Below are 18,305 nucleotides of genomic sequence, written 5' to 3'. Positions count from 1 at the left end.
ACCCTATGAGGTAACAGAGACTCCCGGATAACAATAGCCACACCGCCACCCCTTCTCTGGGCTCTCGGCTGATGAAGCACCTGAAATCCCTCTGGGCACATCTCTACAAGGGGGACTCCTCCTTCTGTGCCCAGCCAGGTTTCAGTAATACATGCCAGGTCTGCCCTCTCATCAACAATTAAGTCCCGGATGAGAGGAGCTTTGTGTACAACAGACCTGGCATTTAGCGACAACAGCCTGAGACCAGGGTCCTGACTACTCGCGCCATCTGGTCTTGGAGTGGGGCTCATAGGGCCGGAAGGAGGGATCTCTGTGATGTAGCGAACCCTCCTTCCCCGGTAATGGCCAGCCCTAGAGTCCCCGCCATATCTGCCCCTCCCCGTAATGACCGTAATGCTCCGACCCACTCCCGTGACAGTAGTCCCCCCAACCACCCCACTGACCCCCGCCTTCCCCGGCAGGCCCTCCGAGTCAAACATTCTCATTTATCCACTCTAACAATTCCCACGTAATATTTAAAACATATAAAAATACAATAGTAACAATTAATAAAAGTGGGCCATTCATTCAATTCCAGCCAACTCCCATACACTCATCATACTATTTTAAAATTGCGCAGTTATAATGTATAGTAATGTGGAAACGGTGGAGGAAGCGGTGATCCGCTCCTCTCCCTTCTTATGTCCTGGGGAGATGTCCTTGGCCACCAAGTCAAAAGTGCATAATATATAAGGTGGCTATATACAAGCAGGATTGAATGTGAAGATCCAAAATTCATGGGCGGCAACCATATAGTCTTACCCTGCTGGTGAAGGTTAGCGGGCTGTATATTCAAAAGTTTCTTTCCTAAAGATGGATAAGGGCCCCAATGTAGGGGGCCAGAGTTCGAGGCTGACTTGTGCCACTCTAGCAGATGGAGGGAAAAGTACTGGTGTTTTCGGGGCTCAGCCCTCGCCACTGCAGCCGCCATCCTCTATCGCTCCCTGCCAGCTCAGCCACAATCCTACTCCTCCTAATGGTTAAGTAAGCCGGGAGCAAAGTCCCAATCTCATCCACCAGATAAAAGTTCTTCTTAGAACTGTAACAAGAGTTGTATCATGATGGGATCATTAGAGGAGATTTTTCCTATCTTTATCGAATATGGAAAGGGGAAGTCATGCTCTAGACAGCAGTCTCTGTGTTCCAGGGCCAGATTAAGGTCAACTGATGCTCTAAACCTGATAATAATAATACTCTAATAATACTGCTCCTCAACGTTTCCATTGCTTAATTGACAAGACATTAAGACTTAGTAAGTGCTGAAAACTAAAGTTGAGTGTAGCAGTGAAAGAATTAAAGACATGATCGTTAGGGGAAAAAACCTCTATGGTGACCCCACTTACTTAGTACCCTAAGCATGTGCTTATTTTTCTTATTGGTTAATTCAGGACTGGTCTGTTCCAGTTCAGAAAGTATGAGTACCTATGGAAGCAAAACCTGAAGATGTGGCAGTTCAAACTGAATGACTGAAGAGATCAGTGATGGAAAGTTCACTGTCCTCAGATAGTATTTCCAGTGAATACTATTTATCCAATGAAAGATGATTGTGGGGTCATTTCTGATTCTGTGTTGTCTCCATCAGTTGTAGACATAGTGTCTGGTGGCTGATAGAAATCTTGAATCAAAATGGAGTTTGTATTCTTCCATTCTCTATACTTTGTTGCTGTTAGCTTATGGTCCTCCAGTAGCTGGTTTATCATGGCCAAGTCATGTTCTTTGCACTAGTCAATACAAGAAGAAAAAACAAATTACTAGAAGTAGACCTTGGGACAGATAAATAATTCAAGAAGGACTAGGGGAGATATGATAGCAGTGTTCCAATATCTCAGGGTTGCCACAAAGAAGAGAGAGTCAAACTATTCTCCAAAGCACCTGAGGGTAGAACAAGAAGCAATGCATAAAACTGGTCAAGGAGAGAAACAACTTAGAACTGAGGATAAATTTCCTGACAGAACAATTAAACAATGGAACAATTTGCCTCCAGAAGTTGTGGGTGCTCCAACACTGGAAGTTTTTAAGAAGATGTTGGATGAAGTGGTTTCCTGCCTAGGCAGGGGATTGGAATAGAAGACCTCCAAGGTCCCTTCCAACTTTGTTATTCTACGCTATTCTAAGTCTTCTTGTTTACATACCCAACATTCAGAAAACTGAGAAAACTATCTCTCAAATGTCAAGTCTCCTGGTCTTTCCACTACTTTTTTTCAAAGAAAAACTATTTCTCATAATTACTAATTGTTTCATAAAAGTAATCATTTCACAGTAGAGAAAAATATTTTTTAACAGTTGCTAAATATCCTACTAGTCGTAATAGTTAGATTTTCATTATATAAATAATAGAATGCATTACAAAATAACTAAGTAATTGGGTTTATACAAAAAGCTAAGCTATAACCATACATGTATGCCCATATTCACTAACCAGAACTAAAACTAACTACAAGCAGTCCACCGGGTGATTGCAACCATCACTGTTTTCACTAGTCTGATTAAGCTGTTCATGTGAATACATCCAAAAGTTTTCCTTCTAAATCCAAAACAGTAGAACATCTTTCCTCCATCAACCTTTACCTTTAAGGTACTATTCAGAGCTCGGATTTTATGAAGTTTCTCATTTACAGAAGGGTTTTTGCTCCTTTTGATAAAGGACTTTCTCAACTCTTTTTTAGTAGAAGGTCGCCGGTCCCCAATGGGAGATAAACTTGCTTGCTCTAAAGACTTGTATAGTTTCTCCATTTCATCCACAGAACATTTGGTACGATCTGCATGGGAGATAAAAGAGAGGAATCTGTGTTAGAGTGCAGATGAGCTATTTTTTTTTTAAGTAAAGCATGGTCGGTGAATGGGAGAGGGCTTTTTCTGGTGACCTGGAGGAAATTAGGGGGAAGCATAATACATGAACTATTTTGACATTCTCACCCATGAGTTGCTCTGCGAGCATACTGGATGAAGAATATTAAAAACAGGACTCAGGATTTCAGGTGTAATAGCCAAAATGTACACATATCCGATATGATGCATTAATGATGGATGTCTCTATTCCAGCAACTTATGATTGAATTGTCTGGATCTGTATAGGGAACCTAGCAGTATAACTGGGCATGTGATTGTACCAGGTCTACTATTTTATTTTTAACAGTAATGTTATAATACAATGGTGCACTTCAAACATTTGTAATTAAATAATCCCTAATATGCCTGTTTCATATATTTTATAGAATTATGCAAATATAAACATGCCATAATTGTCCTTGAATAAATGCTAAATTTGGGTTACTACTTAAGCCCAATGCTGAAGAAACTGCCTGGACTCTAGCAAAATAGCCTGTTACAATAGCTAATATGACCTGGAGGATTGAGAATCTCTATAGACTAATAGCCAATATGCTATTTTGTTGTTTCGTTCTGACTGATCACCTCATTAAATGTGACTCCGTTTGTTGTAGGAAAAAAGCCAATGTAAGCTAGAGTTAATTAAGCAAGACCCAGTCAGGCAAATTTTATCTCCACGGCTTGAATGAGAATAGGTAGGGGAAAATGTAGTATTTCTCTGCATGATGTTAATTTCAACTTTTACTGAACATCTTTCTAAAGTTCACAGTTAAAGAACTATGAGGCAGTTATCTTTATAACCTTTATGAGCCACTGTCTTCATTTGAAGTATGCCAAGTTTTTTTTAGGTCTTTTCTCTGATATAATCAATAATTTTAATTTCTTTCAAAGATCTCTAGAATCCTCCAAAAGGGAGTCGATGACATTGATATATTAAAGCCTTATTTTTCAACTGGAATTCTTAGAAAGATCTCATCAAAATCTAGTGAAATCAAGGTGATTCTAATCTCTGTACTTTGGAATGCCTTTCTTCTAGACCAGTGATAGCAAACCTTTTCAACACCGAATGCTGAAAAGGTTGCATGGGAACGTCATGCGCATGTGCACTTATCAGGACATCACTCTGGAAAAGCTAAACTTCCAGGTTCTAGCGGAACGTACACCTGACGATCAGCTGGCCAGGATGCATGCACAGGCCAGTTTTCAGTACTGCTGCACATGCATAGGGATCATGCTTCAGAAAAGCCAAACCTCTGGGTTCTGGCGCACATGTGCACCCCATAATCAGTTCGCCGACGCACATGCACACACTGGTTTTTGGCACTGCCGTAAGCATGAACAGCTGATTGGCACATGGGCAGGCATGCCAGAAACCCAGAAGGCAAACAGGCAAGGCCACGCATGCTGGGTTACATGGCTTTGTGTGCCGCTTTGGGCACGCGTGCCATAGTTTGCTATCATGGTTCTAGACATTCAAACAGCCAATTCTCCACTGACAATGTGTAAAAACATTAGAACAAATTATTTCAACATGATTTTAACCAGGATTGAGCATTTCTAGTGACTCTCTAAGGATTTCTAGACATTGGATGACTTTGGATCTAATTTATTCCCACTTTTTTCCTTTAGGCCTTCAGGAAGTGCCCTTATCACTAGGAAAACGTTTTGGCCACAATTTTTTTTAAATGGAAGACCAGGATGATATCCCACTTGGATAGAAGAGCCATTCTTAAATTCTAGATATTTTGAACACTACTCCCATACTTCTGCATTTCAAGGATACCTAGAAGCTTCTGTCTATCTCGTTTGCGTCCATTAATTTCTGAAAATCAAGTTTTAAAATTACCTATAGTCATTATCTACCAAATATAGATATCTTCTAATGAGGCAATAAAATACAGAAAAAAATGATTGGACATAAAATGCATTGGACCTCCCTATAGCAATTGTCTGCAAGAGGTCTATAAATATCTCAGAAAAGAGGGTGTGATTGCTATCATAGATGAACAATACAACATAAGTAAGGCCCATTCTGTTGTAGCTCTGTTTCATGCTCTGCAATTTTCACTTTGTTATTAGTTTTTTATAGCCTCCTGGTAAAACTAAGCATATGAAACTCCCTCAAATGTAAGAAAAATTACAGTGACTAGTTGTTGCTTCTGTCTACCTACTTTTTAGATTAGAAGCAAACCTCTGGATTGACAATTCATGTGCCAATCCTTGTTTATAGTTGTATAGTCAAACAATGTGCAACTGGGAATTCTGGTTATTTTTTACCTTGGGTTACTCCTTTGTTATTGTCTTCTTCTTTTAATAAAGATAGCTAGTCAATCATGGCAGGCTGATTTACCCTCTTTTTTCTCACATCATTTATCCAGTATTTTTTTTTTCACAGAAGGAAATAATAGAGGCCACATAAATGTTTGCATGTATTGATGTGTGTGTGTGTATTTTAATTAAGTACCTGTTTTCAATTTAAAAAAATAAAAGGTTGTATTTTAATACATGCAAACATTTGAATTTTAAGTTTAAAAATAGGCAATAATGTGTGTGAAAATGAACATTCAATAGCGTGTGAAACTCCTGTGATACTAGTATTTGGTTTCCTGCTTCTTGAAAGGCTTCTAAAATCATTTCACACTTTTTACTTTCAGAAGACAACATGCAAATGATTCTATTCTGTAAGAAACTACTTAAAGCTTGCCAACAGAATAAAGATCGATCGGGATTTTGTTATCTCATGTTCAAAAATGCAGTAAACCCTCCGTTTAAACAGACAATTCAGAAGGCAGAAAGGACATTCGTCATGAATGGTCATAATTGATGTAAACTGTCTATGCTGTAATTATTCATTATTTTGACTTGATGTCTAGAGGGAAACTTTGTCTGCTATATTTGAAGTCTGCTAAACCAAGTTATTTTTAAATCAAGAACGGAGCATGTATAGAAAATATATTACTGTGGGAATTTTGGCATGTTGTTAAGAATTGTTAAACTGATAGTAGAAATGCAGTTGTGTGGAAGAAGCAGCATCTGGATTGATTCAATCCAGTTTATTTATATAGACTGAAGGTATGAATACACGTATGTGATTATTCTAAATAGAAAAAGAAACACACACACTGAAAATTCTGATATATACCATCCCTAGGGAGTTGTATTAATATAGAAAATCTAGGATTACCCACAAACATTAGTTTTCTTCCCATCTCTCCTCCAATTAAGGCTGCCAGTCGTGGTAACCAAAGCAGTTTTAGTGCTTTATATTGGTCTGAAATGAAAGTGAAATGGCTCTTGGTCATTGGCTTCTCTTAAGTATATCTGTACATCCAACTACAGATGTCTTGGAAAAAGTGAGAAATCAAGAGCGATTCCAATTTAACTTCAGACCTGAATAAAAGCCAGGTCCTCAAAATTCAAGGAGAGCGCTTTCTTTCCAGATAATAGGTATAACTCTTTTCTTAACTCAGAAGCCAAAGGATTTGGATCTCGGCTGAATTACAATAAATGTGAAGGCTATTTTTCAAAATGATTGGAAAAACAATACAACTAACTGGATTTTGAAAGTACAAGATTATTGGACTACATTTCATTAAAGTTCAGACAATTTTATAGGGTGCCTGCCTGCTTCCAACCAGAGAAAAATATTTTAGCTGCGATGACTCAGATATTAAATCACCTCCTGGGAAGCTTTGAACAACACTTTCTGTCCAGCAAAATAATGTGCATTCTTGGAAATGTTTATTTTTATTTCAGTACCTATTTTGTCTTCCTACCTGCATAAGTATTTCTGATTCTTACTAATGCTTTCTTTTTTTTATTTGCTAGCTCTTTTGCTGGTAGGCCTCAACTTACAGCTGCAATTGAGCCTGAAATTATACAAGTTGTGGGAGTTGTTAAGCAAGTCACTATGTAACCATACTCAATTTTATGATCTTTTTACTGGTGGTCATTAAGTGAATGTGTGGCTGTTAAACAAACACATTTTTGCAATGTGCGGTTCTTTGGCCAGAAACCAGAAAATCAGAAACCAGCAAAAACTTCTGAATATTATGACCATGTAATAGTGATAGCACTTAGACTTATATACCACCCCATGGTGCTTTACAGCACTCTCTGGACAGTTTAAAATATTGCTCCCAACTATCTAGGTCCCTGATGGCGAATGTATGGCACACGTGCCAGAGGAGGCCCGCAGCGCCCTCTTTTTGGGCATGCGCGCTGTCGGCAGCTGCTCTTCTGGTTTTTGGCGCAGACTTGCGTGCTGACCAGCTGCTCTTCCCGGGTGCCAGTGCACTGGAAAACAGCCTGAAAACAGCCAAAAAACAGGCCATTTTCTGTTCCATTTTCTGGGCTGTTTTCAGGCCATTTTTGGACTAAAACGGTCCGGAAAACAGCCAGGAAAATGGAAGAAAAACATCCTGAAAAACAGCCAAAAACAGCCATATGTGCATGGGAAACCCAAAGACCAGCTGGATTTTTGGTTTCCAATGCTCTGGCACACACATATGCACACACCTTCCAGTTTGGGCACTTGGTGCCAAAAAGGTTCACCATCACTGATCTAGGTTCTCCAACCTTGGAGGGATGGAAGGCTGAGTGAATCTCAAGAGTCAATCTCCAACAGAATCAAAGCCCAGACTGTGAGCCGAGTTTGCCTGCAATACTGCATTCTAACCACTGCACCACCAGGGATCCTGCAGGCTCATGTAACCATGGCATGTGGCAAATGGCAATATGGGCCATTTGCCAAGTACCACCCACTTGACTAAGGGGGAGGGCATATTTGGACCTCCGGAACTGGATTGTAAGTACCTTGGGTGTGAGGGGGGATGTCCATCATAATTTCAAATGTCACTGACTGACTGTATTGTGTTTTCACACTACCTTTTAGTTTTGTGAGACAATTTTGATTTAAAAGATAGATTAAAAGCAAAAGTGAGGGGTATACTAGAACAATGTATAGGGTTGCTTTTTTGTTTTACTCACCTTTACTTAGAGTTGCCGATGCTATTTTTCCAGGTACAGCTAAGTTATCATTGGCCTTGCCTAATGAAGATTTGTCTTCATTCACTGTAATCGGACTGTTTTCCTTGGATCTGTTGGTACCGCTTTCCACTCTTTCATTACAGTCTGTCAACCAGCAATCAGTGTCTGAAGAGTCACCGGAGGCAGCTGGAGGTTGATTGTCCACTTCTTCTTGAGGAGAAGAGCTGTTAATTAAGTCCAGCCACGACTGTCTCTCTGAATGCAATAGGTTGCACAGTGAGGAAGAAGAGGAGCCTGTGGATTTCATCGTACTACTTTCTGGGGAAGATAAGGACTGTGGTAGTTCATTTAAAAAATGTGATGTTGAGGAAAGCTCTTGCTGGGCCTGTTTCCCAGAACAAATAAAAATAAGTAAAAGAGAAAGGGTTGTATTATTGTTATTACCAAGAATCAATAAATTCGCTTTCATACAGCTCCTTGGGTATCTAGCAGAGGTGGGCTGTACTTTCTTTAACAAAGGGTTTGCTGGTTGTGAGCGTGCGCACGCCCCTTTGGGAGAGAAACAGAGTCCTAATCAGCTCAGGCAGCTCCGGTGAGAACAGCAGGGGGCGGGGCGGGAAATGCAGCTGGGCCAGCCAACGAGCCAGAAAGTAAGTTATAAATGGATAGTTTAGAACATGGGGGGAGGGCGGGCTGAGCCCAGCCAGAGCTCAGGCTAAGGGTTCACCTGAACCCTTGCAACCATGCAGCAGCCCATCACTGGCAACTAGATGTCTGGAACTTATGACTACTCTCATTTCATACTTCCAATATTTCTGGAGACAACTGTAGCCTAACTAACCACCCCTTGCAGTAATTCTGAGGCAAATGAAAACTACAATATTAATTCTGAGCTAGGCTTAATAATTTTAAAAACGAAGAAAAATAATACCCCGTCCCTTAAAAAATGGACAAAAATATCCAGCCTCGTATGCATGTATGGCGTGACTCTAAGCACCTTGGCCAAGAAAGACATTCATTTCCTACAATATGTTCCCTTGTTAAGTTTGGGGCCTCCTCAAGAATTGGTTGGCCACCATACTTTACACTGAACCAATATTTTTAGAGAGTATTTTCAGGTTTAGGCCCAGGGTTTCTACAGGAAGTGCTCTTCTCAAGGGCAAGTTTATTTCTTTTTATTGGTGCAGGTTATCCTCAGCTTACAACCAGTCATTTAGTGACTGTTTGAAATTAAAACAGGATTGGAAAAAAAGCAACTTATGACCATTTTCCATCACTTATGACCATTGCAGCATCCCTGTGGTCATGTGATCAAAATTCAGACGCTTGGCAACTGGTTCATATTTATAACAGTTGCGGTGTCCTGGACGTGATCCCCTCTTGTGACCTTCTGACAAGTAAAGTCAATGGGGAAGCCAGATTTACTTAGCAATCATGTTACTGACTTAACTAATTCAGTGATTCTCTTAATGACTGTGGCAAGAAAAGTCGCAAAATGGGCATCTTAACAAATGTCTCACTTAACAACAGATATGTTGGGCTCAATTGTGGTCATAAGTCAAGGACCACCTGTACATTTTTGCCATCTGTTCTGAAGGTTGGAGGTCCTCTCAGAAGAGTATAGGAAGACGGCAGGTTAAAAGATGAAAACAGGCAACAATAGCCTCTTCCTCTGCTAAGAAGGCTTTCAGAATTACAGGCCTTTTTCACCTTAAAATAGAAATATGTGTTTAATTGCATTTATTTTTTTCTACCATGGACTTGCATAGTCAATGTGCATGTATGTATGTGTGCACACTTATGTATGGATGCATGTCTGTGCATGTCGGCACACATATGCACTTGTTCCTCACCACAGAATTCAACTGAGTTGGAGGCAGTTGGAAAGGATTACCTTATCTTACTAAAACAGCAGAAAACCATTAGGAGAAAATATTGTGCCTTGCATGGCCCTCTGTTCTAATACCATAATTCCTTATTTGATATTTGCAAACTTGACAAGGCTAAAACCTGCATCTCTCCATTCCCCCAGCAAAAGGCCATTAATTATATGTAAAATACCTCACCGGTGAATATTTTGAAGTCATGGTTTGGGGATAACAACTAGACTCTAGACTGTCTGAATTACGTGGAACCATTATTCAGGATAAACACTGAGGCAGCTCAAATCATTTTAATCCTCAATACATTACATTTATTTTTTAAAAGGAACCATAGAGGTTTCAAACAACATTTCTGTCTCACTGGAACTAGAATAATCAGGTACATAGTCCAGAAGATGTTATTTTGAAAGGTTTGTTCTCTAAATCAAGAATGAGAAGTTTGTCTGACTGTGGTTCTTTGGTAAGTTCTTACTAATGCTGGCTAAAATATTCTTTCCACAGAGCCTCTTTGTTCTATTACATATCCCGGGTATTTCTCAACTTCAGCAATTTTAACATACAGAGACCTCAACTCCAAGAATTTCCCAGTCAACACACTTGCTGGGGAATTCTGGGGCTTGAGGTCCAAACAACTTAAAATTGTTGAGGTTGAGAAACTCATTGTAGATGCTGATTGGCTTCCAGAAGAAGCACAACCCAAATATCTTATTGTATTCCCTTGAGAGCTGGAGAATAGTAGCTAAGACACTGAGCTTGTCGATCAGAAATGTTGGCAGTTCGGCGGTTTGAATCCCTAGTGCTATGTAACTGAGTAAGCTCTTGTTACTTGTCCCAGCTTCAGCCAACCTAGCTGTTCAAAAGCAAAAATGCAAGTAGAAAAATAGGGACCACTTTGGTGGGAAGGTAACAGCTTTCTGTGCACCTTTGGCACCTAGTCATGCCAGCCACATGACCACAGAAACATCTTCAGACAGCGCTGGCTCTTTGGTTTTGAAATGGAGATGAGCACCGCCCCCTAGAGTTGGGAATGATTAGCACATATGTGCGAGGGGAACCTTTACTTTTACCCTTTTACTGTTTCCTCTAGCTTCCTTCCTAGCTCCCATCATCTCTAATCTTCTCTTCAAATGAAGATGCCATTTTTATGTTCCTTTCCTGATGCTCTGGGGGTCAGGCTGCATCATTTCCCAGTCCCTAATGTGTCTACTTGGTGTTTTTGGTTTTTTTTTACTTTTTCTTCCCCAAGGAAAGAAAACATGGTGAAAGGAGAACAGAAAAAGAGAGCTACCCTTCCTAATGGTGCTCTTAAATACTTCTCCAAGGATCAACTCAAGGGAAGATCAGCAGGGACATTCAAGCACAACAGTAAAACAACCATAATGGTCCTTATTATTGGAGAAGGGAAAAGCAAAGCAAAATCAGAAACTTTGTGAAAGGGAATTCAGTGGGGAGTGGTATTCTCGACTGGGTAAGAAAGAAGGTAGCCCATTAGGATAAGGGGCATTGCAGTCCATAAAATCCATGATGTGCATCTGGCCTTTTTTTGTCTTTTAATTCTTTGAGAAATAAATCAATCCATTGTAAGGCAAGAGGCTTGTGTGATTATCCTTTAAACTTTTACACTAAATCCCACTGTGCAAGTTTTTTTTTAAGCCAACAGGTTGCATCCCTTGATGTTTGATCAAAAGTCCATCATCTTGAATTTTTTATGCATTTTGCAATTATAAACTGCTTGGAGAGGATTACATGACTGGTAGTATAAAATGTTTAAAATAAATGATTCCTTAAAAGAAACAAAAAACCCTAGTGATTTGCTTAACATTTCTTTTGTCACATGACTTTAAAAAGGATAAACAATTCACAACTCTTTCTACGGATTGCCTATCTTGGAAGCTATTTTTTAAACTATACAGGGTGACATTTGGACAAGCCATTTAGCAAATGGTAGCAAGTTAATTACTATAATTCATACCAAATCAGACAGCAGCAATTGATCTGAATATGGAGGGGGTGGTGTCTCTGCATTTATTTCTGGATCTTCATGCTCACTTTCACTATAGCATTCTGAAACAAGATTGCAACCATTAAAATGTGGAAGACATTCTATTTAATGTCCAGTAAAATAAAGCACATTTCATGATTACTTTAATTGAAAGCAGAACATATTGATTTCTGACCCTATCATTCAGAAAGGGAATTTTGAATGCAAGCAACTTTCTTGAAGAGCAACTTCTTGTTTTTCCTAAAAACCCACTTTCAGAATAGAATAAAATTAGGAATAGCAATAGCTATTCCATTCTATTCTATTCTATTCTATTCTATTCTCTCCTAGAAAGAATAGAATAGAATAGAATAGAATAGAATAGAATAGAATAGAATAGAATAGAATAGAATAGAATAGAATAGAATAGAATGGAGGGGAGGGGTGGGGTGGGATGGGATGGGGTGGGGTGGGATGGGGTGGGATGGGATGGGATGGGATGGAATAGGAATAGGAATAGGAATAGGAATAGGAATAGGAATAGGAATAGGAATAGGAATAGGAATAAGAATAGAGAGGAGAGGAGAGGAGAGGAGAGGAGAGGAGAGGAGAGGAGAAGAGAAGAGAAGAGAAGAGAAGAGAAGAGAAGAGAAGAGAAGAGAAGAGAAGAGAAGAGAAGAGAAGAGAAGAGAAGAGAATACACAAAGCTGTGTTTGTATTGTTGCAACCTATCCTTAACTCAATTGTCAGTCTGTTTCATATCTGGACTACTACTTGAGGAGAGAAAAAAGGCTTACATAAAGGTTCGTGTAAGCCTTATATAAAAGCTATATATAAAGCCTTTATATAGATTTCATATCTTAGGGATTTTACGGCTCCAATTCAAACATCCTTCTTCATTAGGCTTATTGGCTGGGCTATTAAGAGGTTAAGTTCAGCAATAGTTTGTAGCCACAAGACACTCAGTATTTTGGGCATCTTCTACATGGATTAATTGAATTGGCACAATGGCAAAAGCCTTGAATAGGAATGAAGAAACTGATATATTTTGAAACAGCCTAACATTTTAAGCCTTTTCATTGCTGAATCTGCTCTGTGCTCTTGCAAAGACCTAACCCTGTGATTTAAAAAAGAATATTACGCAACCATTCATATAATTTTAGTGCATTTGCCCATAAAATATGCGGTCTGATACATTTCACCTTAAATGAGCATTTTGTACTCATTTGATCCTATTAATGAATGTTTGCACACATTTTAATCTAAGATGTGCATGCTCATTTATGTTTTTGTGCGTTTTTTAGCTGATATCCCAGCATGAAAACTGAAGGAAACTGCTTTATTCTTTCTGTTGATACAAATAGAAATCAAGTCAGATGGTTTAAGAATGCATACTGAACCAAGTCCACCCATATCCCAGAACTAATCCTGTCCCTATCCTGCAAAATGTTTGAAGTTGTTCAATACTAAGGATTCATTTTGGTCTAATCAAATATTTAAATTCCCTACTGTTTCCCCCCCACCCCACAAAAAAAGTAATCTTCATATACAAAAGCACAATGAGATTCCTTGTAAAAAGTTGACATCTGAACTTACCTTCTTCATTTTTTTTATTAGCCTGTTGGTCTAAGACTGCCACGCCTAATTTATTTAGCCATCTGAAATTTAAAATGGAGATACATTTGAATAGAATAGCAATAGCAATACTTATATACTGCTTCACGGTGCTTACACCCATCTCTAAGAGTGTTCTGACCCAGGCTTCCTTAGAAAGCAAGAAGCAAAGTCTTAGTCCCTGCAAAATCTCTTTTATTTACATGAGTGTGAATTCCTTTCATTCACAGTTAGCAAGGTTTAGTAAACAGTATTTCAGAGGAATGTTTATCCACACACACCTTATCTCGTTTGCAGTGCTGCCAGATAACTAGTTTCCAAATGCACAGCAAGGCAAACCTGGCACAGAGTTTCTTAAAGTCACACACAGAACTTGGCCAATCTTGGTTGGCCAACCAACCAAATGAATGAATTGTTTCCTGCAAAAGCCCACTCCCTGTTCATTCCTCTTTTGTTTCCTATGGGAGAGGCCAATCACCTCCAAGGTATGGCTTTACTCCTAATTCGACCCTGCTTTCTTAGTTGTTCTTGTCTTCTGGCAGCTCTGCACATGCGCAAACTGGGAACAAGTTCCAGCTGTTCTTCTGCCTCACTGCTGTCCCTCTCTGTCTCTGAGGCAGAGCCCTCGTCTGAGCTTTCCTTAATCCCCAGGACTGGCCCATGTTCCTCCCCAACCTCTTTATTGTCTGACTGCACTGGCTACCAGCGGGCTACAACAAAGGGGTTTTACAGAGTCAGCATATTGCCCCCAACAATCTGGGTCCTCATTTTACCAACCTCGGAAGAATGGAAGGCTGAATCAACCTTGAATGTCATATCAAGTGTGTCTTAGAACAGCGTAGACTAATATGTGTTCATGTAAACTGATAATTTACTAGAGTATGTATTAAAGTAAACTGAATCAAACCTACCAAGCAGACATAATCCCTATTAAAGTTCTTCACTCAAATGGAAATAATTGAAGATATTTATTTGCACTTCCACTGCTGTATATCTCAAAACAAACCTTCAAGTATAGGCTACATTCAATTTCTCATTTGCACAGATAGTTGTTTTTGGGACACAACTTTCTTTGAGCAGGAATCCCTCTGCCAGCTGTATTCCATACACTAGGATAAAGGCAAAAATGGCCTTCAACCAACTCCTGGTGGCATCAGAGATATAATTGTACAGTTTTCTTGACAACAGATTTTCCACAGTCTTCTTTGGGGATTCTTGCCTTGATTACTTTATAAGTAACTCCACACAGTGAACATACATAATACTCCTTCCTCACCTATTTTGGTCACAACAGTCCTGTGAGGTAAGTTGGACTGAGAGAGAAAGTGAGTGGCCCAAAGTCACCCAGTTAGTTTTCAAGCCTAAAGTGGGACTAGACCTCACAGTCTTCTGATTTCTAGGCCACCACCTTAACAAAAGCCATTGAACTGACACTTTAGACAACAGTCTATATAGAAATAATAATCAAAACAATACAATTAATCCACTGAAAGAAACTGAAGTTGGGTATTTATTTTTACTTACCTATTCATTTCGTGTACATTTTCTGCTGCAAAATAGAATGTCTTGATTTGTGGATGTGTGATCTTCATCGCGCTTCCAAACAAATTAAAACATATGGGAAAATATTAGACTTTCTAAAAGTTAGGCTGAATAAAAGAATCAGAAACATTTCAATACAGTGAAAATATCCCTGTAATGAAATACAAACTTTTTGAAAATCCATCAGGCTGCAATGTTGTGCTCTCCTTTTTCCAGAATAAAGTAATATCATGCATTTGGGTGGATTACTATTTAAGCAATGTTCAATCCCAGCTTTATTCTGCTTTATTCTTCTTAATTCGCTGTAACTTCAAAATAATTTGTAACTTTCCCAAAGACCAAAACAGAATGCTAGACTTACTGTTTTTTCTTGCATTCTGTTGCTTGATCCACTGTGAAGTTGGGAAGGTTGAGGAAGCCTTCTGCTTTCTCTGCCTAAGGGGGGGGAGGAGAAACCCACAAAAGATTAATGTATGCCATGTTATTCATAAAAAATGGATATTGGAAATTGATTGAACTTTGTATCACACTTCACATTATGGAAAATATATTTTTAGCTGCTTGAGCTAAATTGTAAACCATAATATATTCTGAGGAATTATTTCTAGTAGTATATAACAAATAAGGACAAAATATACAGGACCTTTGCTCCAGAGGTGGGTTTCTGCTGGTTCACCCCAGATCAGGCAAACTGGTAGTGGCAGCAGTGGGAGGCTCCGCCCACCAGCCCGGACGCTTCTGCGCATGCGCAGAAGTGTCGCACAAGCAAGCGCGCATAAGCGAACTGGTAGTAAAATAAATTGAAACCCACCACTGCTTTGCTCCCTGCATTCTTTTTTAAAAAATAATTTTTATTAAGCACTTTAACCTTTAAAAACAGAAAAGAAAAAACCCAACACATACAGAAAAAAACAAAACACATAACAATATAAAATAGTTTTATAGCCTTCTGTATAAGCTTACTTATTTAGCTTTCATATTTCTTTATTCTACGTTGTCTTCCTGCATTCTTATACTCAAATGTTTAGCAGTTATTTAATTGGACAAGACAGGGGTTTATTTTCTATCACTAGCTCATAGGATTCTAGACAGCTGTAAAATCTGAAATAACTGTGTTCTCTGCAGAAATAGAGCTGCAGAAATTCAGATAAATTCAGGTTTAAATAAAACAAACATAGACAAACAAACATAGATAGTCCTCAACTTAAAACAGTTCATTTAGTGATTGTTCAAAGTTACAACGGCACTGAAAAAAGTGACCTTTTTTCAGGTACAACCTTTGCAGCATCCCCATGATCGCGTGATCAAAATTCAGATGTTTGGCAACTGGTTCATATTTATGACCATTGCTGCGTCCCAAGGTCGTGTGATCACCTTTTGAGACCTGCTCACAAACAAAGTCAATGGGGAAGCAAGATTCACTTAACAACTGGATTATTAACTTATCAATGGGAATGATTCACTTAACAACTGTGGAAAGAAAGTCATAAAATGGGGTAAAACTCACTTAACAAATGTTTCACTTAACAACAGAAATTTTGGGCTCAAATGTGGTCGTAAGTCAAGGCTATCAGTATGAAGGGACCATGGATGTATATGAGCACATCCTTCAATAGGTGGTTTTCTGAACATTTAGACAGTAAATACCATTCCCATTATCAGAGAGCTGCTAAGTCATCTGCTTCTAAGATATTTCAAAAGGAGAAGTAAAGAAGAAGATTGGTGACTGATATACCATTGACTTGTATCTTTCTAGTGAAAGTTGCAAAAATAATTCTCATTTCCAAATTTTATATTAGAGTATGTTCTAGTAGAGAGTATAGTATAGTGAGTATGCTATAAAATCCATTCTTCCCAGGAGTGGATTTTTGTACTTATGAAAGCTGCATTTCTCACATAAATGGCACCAAGTAAGAAGCCTGCAAGGTTTTAGAAAGATCAGTTCATTAATTTTTATTATCTTCAAATGCAAATGGAGTGTGAGTCAGCTGCCCATTCCTTGGTCAAAAACATTAGCAAACAAAAGTTAAGAAAAACTGGTTCAGGTGCTAGTGAACTAAAGACTATTCAATACCTTTCGTGCAGTCTGTTAAACTGTCCCTATTGTCAGTTAGGGAAAAGAGGCTAGATGGATATGGAACAAACCCTGGTATAAACAGAAGAACATGAACAAGCATGTGCCATAATACAAATTTCATAAAACACACACACACACACACACACACACACACACATATATATATATGCTGGTCTTGTTGTATTCGGGTCTTTTCCCGTGTAAGATTGCAACCCTCTATAGCAGCACTGCTGGACAGTTTTGTGGTAAACCATTTACCATAATTAGAAAGTAGATCCATCAGCAACAAAACTCTTTCTCCTAATCTAATTATGATGTTTTCTCCAAATATAAAGAGTTTTGGAGGCTATATATCCCTTTCTCTATTATTTTACATATTCTGAATCATTAACATTACTTTAGGAGGATTCAGATTCACATTTGTGCATTTTTGAAAAGAATTCTTAGTTCTCTGGGAAAGAATTCAACACAGGTAAAGGCAGGAGGCAAGGGAAGAAAAGAATGACCAGCAGCAAAGTGGATGGACTGTGTTACAGTGATGATGGATGAACAGGATAAATCACCCTGGAGAAAGTCTATCCAGGTGGCGGTTGCTAGGATTCAAAAACAACTTGATAGTAATAATCAATCAATCAATCTGTCTGACTTTGCACGGTTCATTTCAGGATTTAATAAAAACTAAAGTAGATCCCTATTTGCTAACAGCCTGTGTGATTCAAGGAGAATTGACTCTCCTGTAATTGGCAAACATGTGTGGAAAGGGCAAAATGTAGGCTGAATTAATTTAAAAGCCTAACGAATACTTATATTCTCTGAAAGCTCACTGATAGACTAGGAGATATACAGCACAAATCTGCTGTTGCTAAGTTACATACCCCAGAATCTCTGGGCAACAAAAGATATTGTTCAAAGATAATAGTCTTCTTCCTTCATAAAAATATTATTTCCCATCCTGAAGAAGCATAAAGCAAGCATGGCTGGCCAAGCAATCAAAGGATGAACATTGTTTCTGAGACGAAGGTATCTGCCTCAACAAACAGATCAGTGACTAAAATTTCCATTTATAAAATTAGAATGTGAAGTGAGGATAGGATTGCAGAGAATAGTGAAGGTTACAAATCACCATATTCCTAAAACCCCAGGAAATAATGGGTGCTAGGTTGCAATTACAATTTCTTCTTGCAGAAAAAGCTTTTGATCTTGAAAACTCTATTTCTATTGGGAGACATAAAACAGCCTTGCCATTTTTACATCCAGTGCACTTTTGCTAACAGAAGCCACCTGATTATAGGGAAGCCCCAAGAAAAATAAATGCTAGCAAATGCTGGTCAGATGCTTAACCCCTATCTGA

General features: G+C 38.8%; 1 protein-coding gene across 4 annotated transcripts in view; it reads right to left on the bottom strand.

Moving 5' to 3' along the window:
* Window positions 1–1,046: 1,046 nt before the first annotated feature.
* IPCEF1 (interaction protein for cytohesin exchange factors 1) overlaps window positions 1,047–18,305 on the bottom strand; it is a 43,858-nt gene continuing 26,599 nt past the window's right edge. For all 4 annotated transcript variants that reach the window (XM_087718269.1, XM_087718271.1, XM_087718267.1 and 1 more), the window contains 7 exons: window positions 15,239–15,312; window positions 14,860–14,931; window positions 13,318–13,379; window positions 11,713–11,804; window positions 7,858–8,242; window positions 2,608–2,798; window positions 1,047–1,760 (listed from right to left, as the gene is read on the bottom strand). In XM_087718269.1, the coding sequence (XP_087574395.1) occupies window positions 1,566–1,760; window positions 2,608–2,798; window positions 7,858–8,242; window positions 11,713–11,804; window positions 13,318–13,379; window positions 14,860–14,931; window positions 15,239–15,312 (1,071 nt within the window). In that variant the 3' untranslated portion in view covers window positions 1,047–1,565. The remainder of the gene's footprint in view (window positions 1,761–2,607; window positions 2,799–7,857; window positions 8,243–11,712; window positions 11,805–13,317; window positions 13,380–14,859; window positions 14,932–15,238; window positions 15,313–18,305) is intronic.

The sequence above is a fragment of the Thamnophis sirtalis genome, unplaced genomic scaffold, assembly GCF_051295495.1.
Source record: "Thamnophis sirtalis isolate CommonGarterSnake01/CBP01778 unplaced genomic scaffold, rThaSir2_p1.2 scaffold_6, whole genome shotgun sequence".
Classification (NCBI taxonomy): domain Eukaryota; kingdom Metazoa; phylum Chordata; class Lepidosauria; order Squamata; family Natricidae; genus Thamnophis; species Thamnophis sirtalis.
This window is presented reverse-complemented; position numbering and strand designations above follow the sequence as displayed.